Here is a 15,043-nt window from a genome sequence, read left to right as displayed (position 1 = left end):
GTCATTGAAATATAAGTGATTTTCAAGTGATACATAACTCGGGACAAGAACTTTAAATGAATGCAGCTGCTTTTTTTCTGTTAGTAAATAATAATAATAATAATAATAATAATAGTAATATGAATAATAATAAAAGTAGCCTAGTTAATCAATTACATGATTCTTGTAATTAAGTAGCCTAATCTACTAGTGTCACTCCTCTAGGCACATCAATAATCTCTTTTTAAATATTCCAAAATATATAACTGAACTGTAAAATATTATCACATTGAACTCGCATCTTGAATAGCAAGCGAGTCTTCTGCTAAAACACATCTGACGGCTAATAATGGCATAGGGCGAAAGAAACCATTGGCTGTATTTATTTTAGTTAAACCTTTTCCACTCCATGGGCCAAATGTAGGCTAACCGTCCTTATTTAGCCTAATAGTTGTGCTTTTGAAATAGCCTAGCATTTATTAACAGTGCAAGTGTGTATAAATTAATAACATTAAAGACGACCGGCAATATATGTTATTTTTCAGTTGAAATCGTCATTTTGTAGAGAATAAAGTTATGGGCTATTGCAAATTGTACTAATTCCAACACAGTCTAGCTTTTCTTAAGGTAATTATAATAGTCATTAATTCATGCATAATAATAATGAGGCATGCCTGTTTTACATTAAATTCAAATTCGCCAAAATATTAACGGGAAAGGGAAACTCATCACTCACGTGCAAGTACCCATTACGCATTCGTGATTGCAGGTATAATAATATAATATATATAAACATCTCTATAAAACTATTGCAGCCTATATTTTTCTTATTCTTTTATTATTGTTTTGTTCATTCTGTCTTGCATTACTATTTTGTCATTCGTAGGAGAACAGCGCAACATACGCTTATCATAGCATTGCTGTTTTATTGATTATTTTGTCCTCACTGGCTGCAAAATAAATAAATACATTTAAAACAGCTTATATCATCTATCTATCTATCTATCTATCTATCTATCTATCTATCTATCTATCTATCTATCTATCTATCTATCTATCTATCTATCTATCCATCCATCCATCCACCCATCCATCCATCAATCAATCTATTAAATATAAAAATGCAGAATGCTTTCTGTGAGAGTTGTGTTTAGGGTTACGGTTAGTAATATATGGCTGTAGAACAATTTGTACAGTACAAATATAATTATGTATATGGAAAGTCCCCATAAAACGTAAAAACGTGTGCGTGTGTTTGTGTGTGTCATATATTTTCATATGAAGAGAAATAGTATAGTAAATCAACATTGGAAATTCTTTAACAAGTTACATTTTACCCTTAGGCTTCATAATTTTATCTTTATTTCATGTTATGATATAACTCGATGCCAAGTCGGCGTTATAGCCTATATATTGCCTACAAGTCCATATACAAAGTGCACATGACGGGAATTCACGGATCCATTGGTGAAGACTTGGCAAATGAATATTGTTACCGTGCAGTTGGCTTATGATTTTCTGTAAAGTTGTGGTCAGCTACAACTCACTAAAACTAATATTCGTTAATATTAGACCTAAATAAATCATATCACTGTATGTAAAAAAAGAAACAAAAGAAAAAAAACCTTTTACTTTTTTCATTCGTTTAAGTCAAATCAGAGCTGTTAATGATACAATTATAAATAAATAAATAAACTGTCAGTGTCCTAATGCATACAGAGAAATGCAAGCAGTGGTTAGTGAAGCGCCCCGCGCTGTCTGTCACAAATTATTCAAAATTCAATGTTATACTCTCAATAGTCGAATAGGCCTACATGCAAAAGTTTACTTGTGTAGTTCTGCAGGTTGGCACAAAATATTTAAATATCTAACGTTTAAAATTACGCTGACAGGTAAATTACAAGTTATTAGTGATTATGCAAACGTTGTGTAAAAACGACATGTATAATTACGTTTTCACAGATCCAGCAACGTGCTACTTAATATTCATAAGGCAAACCTTTAGACATGTCGGAAAGACTGCCCCCAGCTCCCACGCTCCAATGTTTTAATGCAATGTTTTAATGCACAAACATTGTCTGTAGAGTGTTTCAGTAAAAATTAATAGCTTACTGTCATAAATAAATAGTTGGTAACTGAGAGTTCACGCCTGCTGAGTTTATAAATCACCCATAGAGCCTATGAGCCACGTGTGTTTGGGGTGCCCAATCCTGCTCCTGCCGATCGACTGTCCAGGGGTGCGTTTCCCGAAAGCATCGTTAGCCAACTATGGTCGCAAGTTCCGTGGGATTTGCGACCAACTTGCGACCATAGTTGGCTAACGATGCTTTCGGGAAACGCACCCCTGCACAGTTCATCTCCAACCCTAATCAAACACACCTGCCTTTAATTTTCAAGTGATCCTGAAGACCTTAATTGGTTGCTTCAGGTGTGTTTGATTAGGATTGGAGATGAACTGTGCAGGACAGTCGATCGGCAGGAGCAGGATTGGGCACCCCAGTCCGAGGAGCTCGCCTGCCTGCCTGTGTGCATCATGATGAGTGTGAGTCTCATGATTATCTTTAAAAGATAAGCTATATCCTCTTCAGAGCAGCACATACTAATAAAATCACGATTGATTATGTAAGCCTATTATTAATAGCATATATGCACTCCTCTAATTTTACTTTTATTTGAAGCACAACCAATTATTGAGTTATTGTTGTTTTTTGTAGTTATTTCATACATTCATCCAGTGCTTCTCTGAATTGTACAGTTTACGAGTAGATTCCATGATGCCTTTGTCCAAAATAACATTAGCATGGCTATTATGATACTCATTGAAGAAAAATCGTCCGTATCCTTGATCGATCGACTGGACGAAGTTGTTATCAAGGTAGGTTTTGAATGAGCTTTTTCTGAGTTTTCTAATCTGGTTTGCTCTTTTGTAAGATTCTCCACTGCAAACGTGGACATTTCTTACCGATGTAAATTATTATTACTCTTCTTTAGGAGCTGCATAAAAACGAACATAAGAATGTTTCATTGTTATTACAAGCAATTGAACATCTGTTCAGTAAGGATAAGGACAGCATCCAGAAACTTGTTCATCACGGCTTGGTTGTGAAGATAAGCATTTATTTAATTCAGATTAACATTAAACCTCTAAATTACTGGTCAGTAGGCCATGATAATTTATCATCTGCTCGCTTTTTTACATGTTGAATTGGTTTGAGATGGCGTCAGAGTATATTAAAGAACAGCACAAACCACCCAGGGACGCCATGAAACTCATAGAAGTTTTATACGAGGTTGCAATGGTAATGCATTTTCTGTCTCTAACTCCTTGTTATTTTATTTAATATATGTATTTAATATATTTTAAATCATGCAGGCTAAAAAACTCCATTTTAAAGACTTTTTTTTTTTTTTTTTTTTTTTTTTTACAGAGTCTGTGTCAGATCACCATTGCAGGTGACCCATTCAAATATTTAATAGCCTATTATGGTTTGTTGTTGTGTTAACTGTAATAATAATGCTATTAAATTAATTCGGTGTTGTTGGAAGGCAGCAGTAAGATCCTGGATATATTTCTTCTGCGGTTTGGAGCTGTAGTTTTGGATTATGAAGTGCCTTTCTGTCTGCGTCTAGAGGTAATTATCATGAAGCTATTGCAAATAATGACTGGCTAAAACATTTATAGCCTACTGTAAAATAATTTGACATTTATTTTTACTCAGGCCATCAGAACCATCAACTCTATGTTGGACAGCAGTCCCAAAGACATAAGGAAGAAACTCTGCCAGTCAGATGACCATACTGGGCTCTTGTAAGTCGTCAACCAGCACGCATTGCCATTAAATAGAGACTTGTTGTTACACACTCACCTAAACTTCAAACGAGCCACGCTCCCATCCAATTACAAGCAAATTGAGAGCACTCGCGACAGTCTCTAGGTCTAGGATACAAATAGTTCTAGTTATTGTTCTAAGCTCTACATAGCATAATTTTAAAATAAAATGACGTTGGAGCGCTCATGTAACTCATATGTGCACGTGGAAAGGCTGCACTCTAGTGGACAACAAATTGCTCTACACTACAACACAAAAAATGAGCTAATTTCTTTGCAAACACTTGCCTTGTCATCACTTACAGAGAAGACTTGGCAAAAGCGCTGACAGACATTGGTGGTAAGTCATCAATTTGGTTAAAAAAAAATGGAATTTGAGCACTTGTACATCAATGTTCACATTGCATTATCTATTGTTGTCACCAGATTATGAAATGCAGGTGGCCATCTCTGAAGCACTCTGCAGGATGACACCAAGGAAACTAAGAGAAGACTTTGCTGGCAAATGGTTCAGTTTCAGAAGCTTTGCTTCAGCTTTTACTTCAATTCGTGACAAAGATTTTGAAACTGTACGTTTAGGCACTTATTTTTTTTACTGCTCTACTAGAATCACTAAGCACAGTGTTGCAGGTATCGATGTTCTTCCTTTGTCTTTTATTTAAAGGACTGTAGGACTTTTCTGAATGAACTCAATAGTTATTTTGGGAACTCAAGAAGGTATATTTGAAAGGTTTTTTTTATTTATTATTAATTATTGTGTTGGCTTTATCCAGTCACCTGTATCCGTAAAGTTTTGACATGTTTTCATGATCCTGTTGCTCTGTCTTAGAGTCTTCTCATTCCCTTGTATTCAGGCATTTCTTGATTCAGCTGAAGTAAGCATGAATTGTTTCCCTTTTTTTGTTCAGAAGTTACATATATCTCACATTTTCTCCCACCACCCAGTATTTGAATGAGCTTCTTTTTTTTTTTTTTTTAGCTGTTCAAGCCTGAAGATGAGTTTCTGAAAGAGTTTTGGGTGGATTTCAACATTGGCACATCCACTATTAGTTTCTTTGTAAATGACCCACAGGTGTGTCCAAAATATGCTTTAGTGCAAAAAGGTTTTTAATAAATCAGGAGTGCAACTAAACTGAGCTTTCATTTGTGGTAGAACACACTGTGGGAGCTAATTCACTTGCCTAAAGATGTTGTCAGCATGTATGAACTTCAAGGTGGGTTTAATAACCACAAGCTTTTCTTATATTCATGAAATTATCATGGCTTTCTTTATTAACCAAACGCAAACCTGAAGTAGACTAATGTGGTTGGAATTGCTTTTAAATCCCACAAATATTTGGGGCTCAGATCATTAATCCTATTTCTTAAAATTACTTTTTCTCACTTACTGCTTTAGAGTGTGATGATCAGAAGATAGTGGCTGTTCACATGAGCACCCCAATCTCTCATGGAGAGATCACTGGCAAAATGGTCAAAATCATCTTTAGTTTAGAGCACAACATCCAAACAGCCCTGACAAGAGTGTTTGCAGAGAAGCCACAGCCTGCCTCAGCCTCAAAGGTATTGGCATATTATACAGTACTGTTTTCAAAGAATCATAGTCAAATGTGTAAATGTTTCACACAGGCAGTTGTTATAAATGTATGTTTATTTTTTAGGACGCTCTGCAATCAGGGGATGCCGTGACCACGATAGAAGGCACAACGCATCTCACACTCTCAACAGATATGCATTGTTAAAGAATTCACATTGTTCCAGATGTATAAATATGAAATGTCATCCTGTACAGGACCCCAGCATGAACAAACAGTGAAGCTGCAAAAATTTTCCAGGCATGTTTTTCTAACTATTTATGTAAAGCCCCGTGTTTGCATTGAGAGAGCAGAAGGCATCTTGATTTCTGCAATTGATTTTTCATTAGACAAATTAGTATCTGATTTCAGAGTAAGTTTGTCTCATGAAGATATTTTTCTTCCCTAGTCCACCAGCTGGAGAAACTAAAGGCATCCATCAGGTAACTATGTAATTCTGACAGCTAAAATGAAGGTAATCACATTTGTGAATGGTTGTATGGGCATCCAGTTTCACCAACTTTTTTTTTTATTTATTTTTTATAGCTTTCCCTTCGTTTGAGTGGACCAAGCAGATATTCAATATCAAAGTAAGCCTGTTTATTCCTGGAAAAATGCACCCTCTGATGGAGAGAACAGTGGTTTTATACTTTTCTTTCTTTGGTGAGTGAAGAGTCAAAGGAACCCCAGGCCAAGACATCTTTCACTTTAAGGATCATTCAGATACAGAGGTATATATATGTGTGTGTGTGTGTGTGTATTCTGGTTTGACCTGCATTATGAGGACCCAAAGTCTTGTATTGTGGTGTATTCAGGTTTCAGGCCACGCCATTTACATTATGGGGACATCGCTAAATAAACATCCTAAACAATTTTTTTTTATTACAAATTTAAAAATGCAGTAAGTTTTCTTTCATTTCATTATTCAGAAAAGATAACTGGTCATTACCAGTTATCATCTTTTCTCTAATCATATCATCAGCACATGGGAAAAGTGTGAACAAGTATTAGTCAGGTGAAATCACTCCGATTCTGATTGGATTATAAGAGCAAACCAATTGCTATAAAATGTGTTCTTGTGTTAGCAATGGTTACCTCTAAAGAAATGTGTGCAGCATCATCAAAATGGCCTCACATGCAAGGAATTTGCTGCAAAGAATATTGCACCTAAACAAACTATTTATCGAATCAAGAACTTCAAGGAGAGAGGTTCAATTGCAGTGAAGGCATCAGGATGTCCCAGAGTGTCCAGTGAGCGCCAAGACTTTCTCCTCCTGAGAAGTCCGCTATGGAATTGTGTGACGCTATGGGATCAATAATTTGATCCTTTGGTAAAAATGTTTTATTTATAAACAATGTGCTCTTTGATTAGCTGAAGAACAAGAACTGTAATTTTTGCACTGAACAGCTTCAAGTATGTTTTGGATGCTAACTGACAATAAAAATGACCGGAATAATGTCAAAGGGCCACGTGATGAAGAATGGATGTAGTTTTCTGGCATATGAGTAGGTGTGTATATGACTGCCCCAGGTGATCCTTGAGGTGTCTCAATGTCTGAGTGACACTTTTGACACAGAACGATCAGGGAAGTCACATGACAAGAAGCCAAAGACTATAACGTTCATGACTGCTTTATGGAGGTACCAGGTCAGTGGAGTGCAGTCACACATATCAGATCCCACTGTCCAGTTTTTGACTTTTAATATTAATTTCTTGACCAAATCTTGGGCTTCTGGGTCAGTTTGTTCATTTTATTGTTTATCTTGATCTGGCCAGTGCCTTAATGTCTATGAATTGCCATTCAAATGACTGTTGAAAATTAAAATATTTACTATTAATTTTCTAAATTGTAGAATTTAAGAATAGTTGATATTTTGGCCTTTCTGTTTAGGTTGAACGTGCCAAGACTGTATTGTTCTCTCAGACAACATCTTCTAATGGGTAAGTCACATCTCTGCTGATTTCAATATTAGACGAGCATCATCAGACCATATACAGATGAAGTGCTGCAGTGTTACTCTGTAAAATGTACTGTTGGACACTTGCCATAGTCTCACTAAAACATGCTGCTTTTTTCATCAGGTCTACAAAGTCCCTGCCTGACACTCTGGGTAGAACTCCTGTGAAGGTTAGCCAGAATGTGTAAAGGCACCATTATTTTTGTAAATTGGTAATTTTATGCATGTTAGACATTGGTGCATTTAAGAATGTCCTAGTTTGCCTAATCTAGCTTTCTAATAAACCTGACATTGTAAACTAAATATATTGTTGGCTCTGTGACACATTTATGTCCCTCTGTTGGAAGCAGCTTTGGACAAAAGTGTCTACAAAATCTCTGGATTAAATGTAAAATGGTTGATTGCAGAAGAAAATAAGGGTGATGCATTCAGATGAAGGGTTTCTCCGCAAGGACACTCCACATGCTGACTACAGCAGGAGAAAGCCCAGACCTAAGGGGAAACTCAGAGGTATCATTCCTCATCCCGCAGGACTAGGGGAGAGCGGGGCACAACCTAACGCTTTTTGACTTTCTCAGTTTGTGTAAATCTACTTGGGCTTCAGAGTATTTATTTTTCACCTCATGAATTTCACACATGTCTAGTACAATTATGTGGTTTTGTTTTATTAAGTGTATACTTCTTTTTTTTTTTCTTGATATACCCCGAAAGAATGGAAGTGAAATGTGACAACATGCCCCATAGACATTGTACTGTACATTGTAACATGTGAGGGGTACATTGTAGCATGACCATATGACAGCTTGAAATTCTATCTGATCTAATCAAAAAATATACAAGCAAACTAAGATATTTTCTCAATAAAATACAATTAACTTTTTCATATAAAATGGCTTTTTTTTAATAATTAAAAATAAAATAATTTTGGAGTTTGACAATGAACACACCGGAAAACACAGCTATACAACATAGTTCAAAACATAATTATTAATAATTTCTGAACATTGACTCTCTTTATTCACCTTTTTCTCATGTTTTCTCAATAGAATTCATAAAAGTATTGAATAGAATAGCATAGTTCTAATAGGGACACATTGTAACGCAGTGTTACAACATGCCCCACCTGCGCAACTGGGATTTAAACCCTGCTAGTGTCTTCTGCTAGTTAACGAAGCATTAAAGAACCATATCAACTGTTAAATAACATATTGGAGATTAAAATAATATCAGATTTGTCTAATTTAAAATACAACACCAAAAATAGAAATGAAAAATTAACACAAGAAATTTACTTTTGCTATGGTTAAATAAATGTTCAGTGATTTTCATATATATATAATTCTCTCTCTTCAATTTTTTTCTCTAAATGGTATTCTCTCTCATATATATATATATATATATATATATATATATATATGAGAGAGAGAGAGAGAGAGAGAGAGAGAATACCATATAGAGAAATTTGAAGAGAGAGACAATTATATATATATATATATATATATAAATTCTCTCTCCAAATTTTCTCTATATGGTATTCTCTCTCTCTCTCTCTCTCTATATATATATATATATATATGAGAGAGAGAGAATACCATATAGAGAAATTTGAAGAGAGAGAATGTTATATATATATCTAGATATGGCAACTAAATACACCAAGTTTCATCATGCTAGCATGTGTGGAAGTATTTAAAACAAGGGTGTTACTAGCCCCGTGCCCCGCTCTCCCCTACATCACATTATAAATCCTTCAGATATGCTGCAACCTAATTTTTTTTTTTTTTTTTTTTTACTCTTGCATAGTTCTTCCTCTTTCCTCACCCAGCAGTAATGAGGAGGAGTTCTTCAAGGTAGAATGTAATTTTTCAGAAGATTTGCGGTATAAACAAAATAGCCACAATTATGCAAGGCATAAAAATGTAGATCTTTTATTTTTTTTGTTTTTCTTTCTTTCTTTATAGTATTCAACACCCAAACAAAGACAAGTGGCAAGTAAAGACTGGCAGTCTCTAGGGAGATCACTGAACAAAGAATTTTCATTACTGAAAAAGACCACTGCTGATTCAGGTCAGTATGATTGCATCAGAAGATAGCTTATTCTGATCTAAATGTCCTGACATTGTGGTTTCTTTTCAAGGTTTTCAAAACAAGACTGTTTCTGAAACCAGTTTACAAGAAGAGGAACTTAGTCTTATTGAAGAGGTACAACTTGATTTCAGTATGTTGAGCTTTTAATGCAGATTTATCTTTAATTGACTATATAAATACTGATTTAGGAGCACTGTTTGGATAAAGAAACACCACTTCCCCCAAGAACAGAAGCACTTGAATCATCAGGTGAGTACCTAACCCCCACACTCAGACACACTTTGACACATAAAAAAATAAGATCCCTAAAATTTCTGAAGTATTTGGTAACAATTTTGGTGGTAATAGATGAAACCATGTGCCACACAGAGCTGTATGTGAAAGGGGACAAGCAGCTGCCCAGACAACCAACATTCCAACCTAGAAGACTTTTCCTGTCTAGCCCACTAGAGGATGCTGCAGGTAAATTATTTCAGTCTTGAGCGTCTTACAGAAAAACAGTACAAGGTTTATGCTGAACCCACATTATGCATATCTTGACCCTTGAGCTTGACCCTTGAGAATTTGGCAGACATTTATCCAAATCAACTTACACTGCATTCATGGTATACATTTGATCAGGGCATGCATTCCCCTGGGGTTCAAACCCATGACATTGACATTGTTAGCCCAAGAGCTACAGGAATGTCGCACATACAGTGCAGGATGAGATGCACATACTGTAAAAGTTGGTAACAATTTATTTTGATAGTTCACTTTTTTTAATGCATGTCAACTACCAGTCATTAGAGCATTAGACTGTTTGCTTAAAATCAGCTAACACTTTTTTCTGATGTCAGTCCTAACAGACATTGTACTGACTATAAGCAACTTTGCTAATACTGTATTGAAAGTTGACATGTAGTTGCAGTAGCCATTCTACTAACTATATCAAAATAATGCAACCTAAAGCGTTCAGGGTTTATTCCAATCACTAGTGATGGCTAACTTATAATCTGTAAATATTTTGATACTGTGGCTAGTTGTTTTTTTTTGGCTTATTTACACTCCAGTGTTGGCTCTGGTTTTTCTGTTTGAAAGGATGAAAAAAGCAGCCATTGTGTGCTGCTGCTCACTGCCAAACAAAGAGAGTGACCTGAATGCCAAATGTACACTATTTTGTGTGTGTGTTAGAGCGAATAACTGAAGTGTTGATGGAAGATGAATCAGAGGAAGAGTTGGGTGCAGGTGTCAGAGCTGCATTTAATGGCTTTAAGACTCAGTTGAGAGCACACTTTTCTGTAAGTACAAAAACTCCAGTCTTTTTACTTCCAACTACTTTGTTAGCATTATTTTTACCCCTCTGAATGAACAGTGAGCAGCTGTTCATTCAGTAGAAGTGAATCGGTGCAGTCAAATTTCCAAAACCACACAAAAAAAGATATATATAAAAATATAAGAGAAGGCCAATACGATGCGATTTCACAACATATTCTTGGATCAACATCTTTGTTGATCCTGGAACAACATTACAATCTACCAATCAGATTTGAGGGACAAATTTACAGCTTAGGTCAAGTTTAGGCTTACAATCAGGGTGGCGCTTCTCATAAGTGTAATTCACTGATCATTTCCCTCTGATTTTAGGGAAGTTATGGGTAGGGCTAGGTTTAGGGGTAGGGATAGGGTTAAGACTAAATTTCCGGACAGGAATGTTGTTCCAGGATCAACAAAATATGTTGATCCAGGAATGTCTTTGACAAAGTCAGTGACCAATGTGCAATATGAACCCAATAGCTTCAGTTCACTTCATATTCAACTTATGATGTGATTAATCAAGTCATAACCAGTGTGGTAAGTATGTTCAATGCACTGTGACCTTTGGTCTGTTCATAAAGGTCATGTTATGGCTTAATTTCAACATTTATGCTTTTTTTTTTTTTTTTTTTTTTTTTTATATTTGGAGCTTGTCAATGCATTTTGTGTTTAATGAAATAAGCCATACAGGTATATGCATGTACAGCATGAGAGACATTTGGGGAGAACTACCCTGACTTTAGTCGGCAGTGAAAATTATTTTCTTTGTGATCCAGAGCAGGTATAAGAAGATTGAAGCCAGATCACTGCAATCTTTAACGGACTGTCAGAGAAATGTGACCTCTCTCTTGGGAACTGTACACAATCAAAGGTACAGAGCACAAAACAGCATTCGAATTCAGTAGGTTCTTTGTCCTTTTCTGTCCATAAACCATGTAAATGTATAATAATCTAAAATAGTCTAAAAATATCTGCTACACTGCTCAATTTGAATCTAAATGGTTATTATAGCTGAGGTACAGAAAATGAACCATGCTGCTCTGCTTGTAGGCTGGTGCATCTGGAACAGTTCCAGGACTCTGTGGTGCAGCAGTTGGAATGTTTGGAGAAGGACTGTCTGTCTCTCAAAACCATCGAGAAGGAGACTGTGGTCTGTCTCAGTTTCTCAATACAATGGGCACATTTTCATATTAAGTAGATTGTCTTCAAAGGCAAACTGAAATGTTTATAAGTTCAGCAAAAAAAGAAACATCCTCCCAGTTTCAACTTTTTTTTTTCCCAGCAAATTTCTTGACCTGTAAATATTTGTATGAACATAAAAAGATTCAACAACCGAGACAAACTAAACGAGTTTTACAGACAATTGACGAACTGAAATGGAATGAGTTCCACCACTCCTCGACTTGCAAGTTCTCGAACATGTCATATGGTTAGGTGTCACAATCGCTAGCGGAGAAATGGGTGGATCCAAACGCAACAACATGGTAATCAGGGCAATCCAAATAATCGTCATCCATGCAAGAGTCAAAGTCCAAATAATCAGAATCGTAGTCATCCATGCCAGTGTCGAAAACCATTTAATCAGTCAGAGAACAAATAAACAAAACGAGCAAGAACAAAAACGAGAACAGACTTGAAACCAGACCTTAGCGTAAACGAGTGACATACAATAATGATTCCGTGACGTGAACTTAACACAGACAGGGTATTTGTGCACAGACACTAACAACATAAATGGGAACAGCTGGGTGCAATCACAAGTGATGGGAACAAACAAGGATTATGGGAAATGTGGTTCCAGGATGAATGGAGACAGGAAGGAAGGGACATCTAGTGGACACCCAGTGGAAACACAACAGACACTGTGACAGTTAGGCACAGCAAGGATGATCAGCTGTCCTTCCGGTCTCCCTTTAGCACTGACTTGGGCGTCTTACATTGCGGACATTGCAGTTTATTACTCTGGCCACATCTGCCATCCTCATGCCTCCCTGCAGCAGGACTATGGCATTTTCACGCAGGTGAACGGGGACCCTAGGCATCTTTCTTCAACTTCTAATTGTCTACTGCCTGTACACGGTTAGTCTTGAGGACTGTTCCACAGGTGCATATGCAGGTAATGTTTGTTTCATTGAACAAGCATGAAAAACATTGTTCAAACCCTTTCCAATAAAGATCTGTAAAGCTTATTTGGATTTTACAAAATTCTTTAAAATACAGTATCCTAAAAAAGGGATGTTTCTTTTTTGCTCAGTTTATAGTCTCCTGAACAAAGCATATTTAATAGCAGAAGTCTGTTGATAAAGTGCTGTTCTGTCATATGCTCTTTTTCATGTCTTAGAATTTCTGGCAGTCAGAGTCTGACACAGTTCGGGCATTCTGTGATGAACAGCAGAAGAGGTAGAAAAGTATACGCCTGGTTTATTATGTGTGCTTGGCACGACGATCATGCTGTTTTTGTCTGTAAACCCCCCAATACAAGATCTTAAAAGACCTTCTGATCCCCCCGTGACAGGTTGGATACTCTCCTAATCCCTCATGTGGGTTCTGAAGCCTCGTTAAGTCAATCAGCGAGAAGAGAGGCCAAAATTACTGTGGTAAGTGGTATTATAGCTTTTGTTTGCCAGCAATATGTATAGACTTTTTACAGGGCAAGAATATCTACCATATATTTATAATATTAGCATGTACAATTAATAAATTAGCATGCAATTAACTACTACTCCGACACCATAAGTCATTTGAATTTTCATCTTCTCCAGCCAACCTCTCCTCGAGGACAATCATCCCCTGTTGCCCTATCAGAGATCACCACTGCAGATCCCTCATAGGACTAATGGTTTTTTTTTATATGCCTTTTTTGTCTGGATTGTCTACTTAATTAAAACAATTGAATTGTATTAAGTTAAATAAATAATATTAAACATCACACAGCATTTGATACTTCAAGTGTTTTATTTAGTGTGTTAGTATGAAGAGAATCATTAAGTTTTCATATGGGCTCTATTTATACAAAAAAGGGGGTTGGGGGTTGGGGGTTGGGGGTTGGGGGTTGGGGGTTGGGGGGGGGGAATACAGGTTTGCACCAAAGACAAAAAGTTTGTGTCTTTGGGTCATCTATACATGCTAATCCACTTTGAAATTTGACAATTAACATTTAGCAGATATACACAGTTAAAATGTAAAATCTTTATCTTCTGGTAAAATAGACAAAAAAATACTGATGACTCAACCTGCACTCATGAGTGTCTGTTGCTTGTAGCACCTGCCAAGATCAGCAAGATGTAGCAGAACATGGCTCATGGCTGTGCCATTAATATAGAGGTTATTCACGGTATAAACAAGGGGACTTACCCTTTGATATCCTCAACATCATTTTGCAATAGGAAATACAAAACTGCATTTGTCAAACAATTTCATGGGGTCTTTAACACAGTCAAAAAAAAAAAATATATAGCATTTATCATGAAACTTGATATCTGTACACAACAATCCCTGTCTGTCTGATAATGAAGATTTTGAAAGGTGTCTTAGTGCTACTGTATAATATAAGATCCTTCATTTATTCAATTACACTAAACTGTCATTTTAGCATATCAGATAAAGGATTGTAGCCTATGGCATATTTCGTTGAACAATACATTTATAGTGTAGAGATTTAGAGAAAATTGCAGACCATTTCCTTGCAGTCATAGATAAACTAGCAAAGATGTGTGATAAAGTAGATACTGTACTCCATAACAAAGGCATTTATTTTGAATTGGACAAATATTTGTCCCTCAATTATTGTACAGCATTTACATCGCTCAGTTATGAGACTTGAGAGGAACATTTGTAAAACAAACATACAAAATGGTTAAGTTCTATTCTAAATTTTAAAAATCACAGTTTGATTATCAGATGATTAGCTGCTATTAAGCTAATATTATTCAGCATAACTGGACTGAGACGATCCATTCTATTTGTCATGTCACGGGCATTACTGAAGCTTCGGTTTGGAGTAGACTCCATTGAGAGAGGATGAAAGGCCATTCAAATGATTGTTTTTAAATTCTCCAACATTAGCCATTCTGCCACCCTCCAGCCTTCTTTTTTTGTATGTCTGCAGAGAAAAGACATTTATTGCTTAACAATTGATAAGAATGGAAGCATGAGCATGCACCACTAAGCAGAGAGTGGGGGGGAGAATGGTCCCACTTTATATTAAGTGGCTTTAACTGCTATGTACTAACATTTGAAATTAATAATTTTATACTTGGACTTATTGTGTACATACATGTTTTCACATTGTACTTATATTTTAAAAATACCTGCATGTAAT

At 36.1% G+C, this 15,043-nt stretch overlaps 2 protein-coding genes across 2 annotated transcripts in view; one reads left to right on the top strand and one right to left on the bottom strand.

The window, feature by feature from the left end:
- Positions 1-2,512: 2,512 nt before the first annotated feature.
- Positions 2,513-13,599, top strand: sycp2l (synaptonemal complex protein 2-like). Its single transcript, XM_056234735.1, has 34 exons — positions 2,513-2,521; positions 2,735-2,854; positions 2,971-3,088; positions 3,169-3,278; positions 3,408-3,432; positions 3,526-3,611; positions 3,699-3,787; positions 4,114-4,148; positions 4,235-4,377; positions 4,473-4,525; positions 4,638-4,683; positions 4,788-4,880; positions 4,962-5,022; positions 5,205-5,368; positions 5,467-5,506; positions 5,598-5,640; positions 5,789-5,822; positions 5,926-5,969; positions 6,053-6,110; positions 6,911-7,027; positions 7,272-7,321; positions 7,463-7,508; positions 7,746-7,848; positions 9,142-9,188; positions 9,300-9,405; positions 9,476-9,540; positions 9,615-9,675; positions 9,796-9,888; positions 10,600-10,706; positions 11,499-11,593; positions 11,773-11,872; positions 13,064-13,122; positions 13,238-13,319; positions 13,485-13,599. Exons 1-34 carry the CDS (start codon positions 2,513-2,515, stop codon positions 13,551-13,553), a joined length of 2,571 nt encoding a protein of 856 aa, XP_056090710.1. The 3' UTR covers positions 13,554-13,599.
- Positions 13,600-14,456: 857 nt separating this feature from the next.
- Positions 14,457-15,043, bottom strand: part of elovl2 (ELOVL fatty acid elongase 2) — a 76,061-nt gene continuing 75,474 nt past the window's right edge. Inside the window, exon 8 of the mRNA XM_056234737.1 lies at positions 14,457-14,824. Within this exon, the coding sequence (XP_056090712.1) occupies positions 14,702-14,824 (123 nt within the window). The 3' untranslated portion in view covers positions 14,457-14,701. The remainder of the gene's footprint in view (positions 14,825-15,043) is intronic.

Source organism: Rhinichthys klamathensis, unplaced genomic scaffold (genome assembly GCF_029890125.1).
Source record: "Rhinichthys klamathensis goyatoka isolate OS25496 unplaced genomic scaffold, OSU_Roscu_1.1 h1tg000404l_1, whole genome shotgun sequence".
Lineage (NCBI taxonomy): Eukaryota > Metazoa > Chordata > Actinopteri > Cypriniformes > Leuciscidae > Rhinichthys > Rhinichthys klamathensis.
Note: the sequence above shows the minus strand (reverse complement) of the source record. Positions and strands in the feature narration are given on the sequence as shown.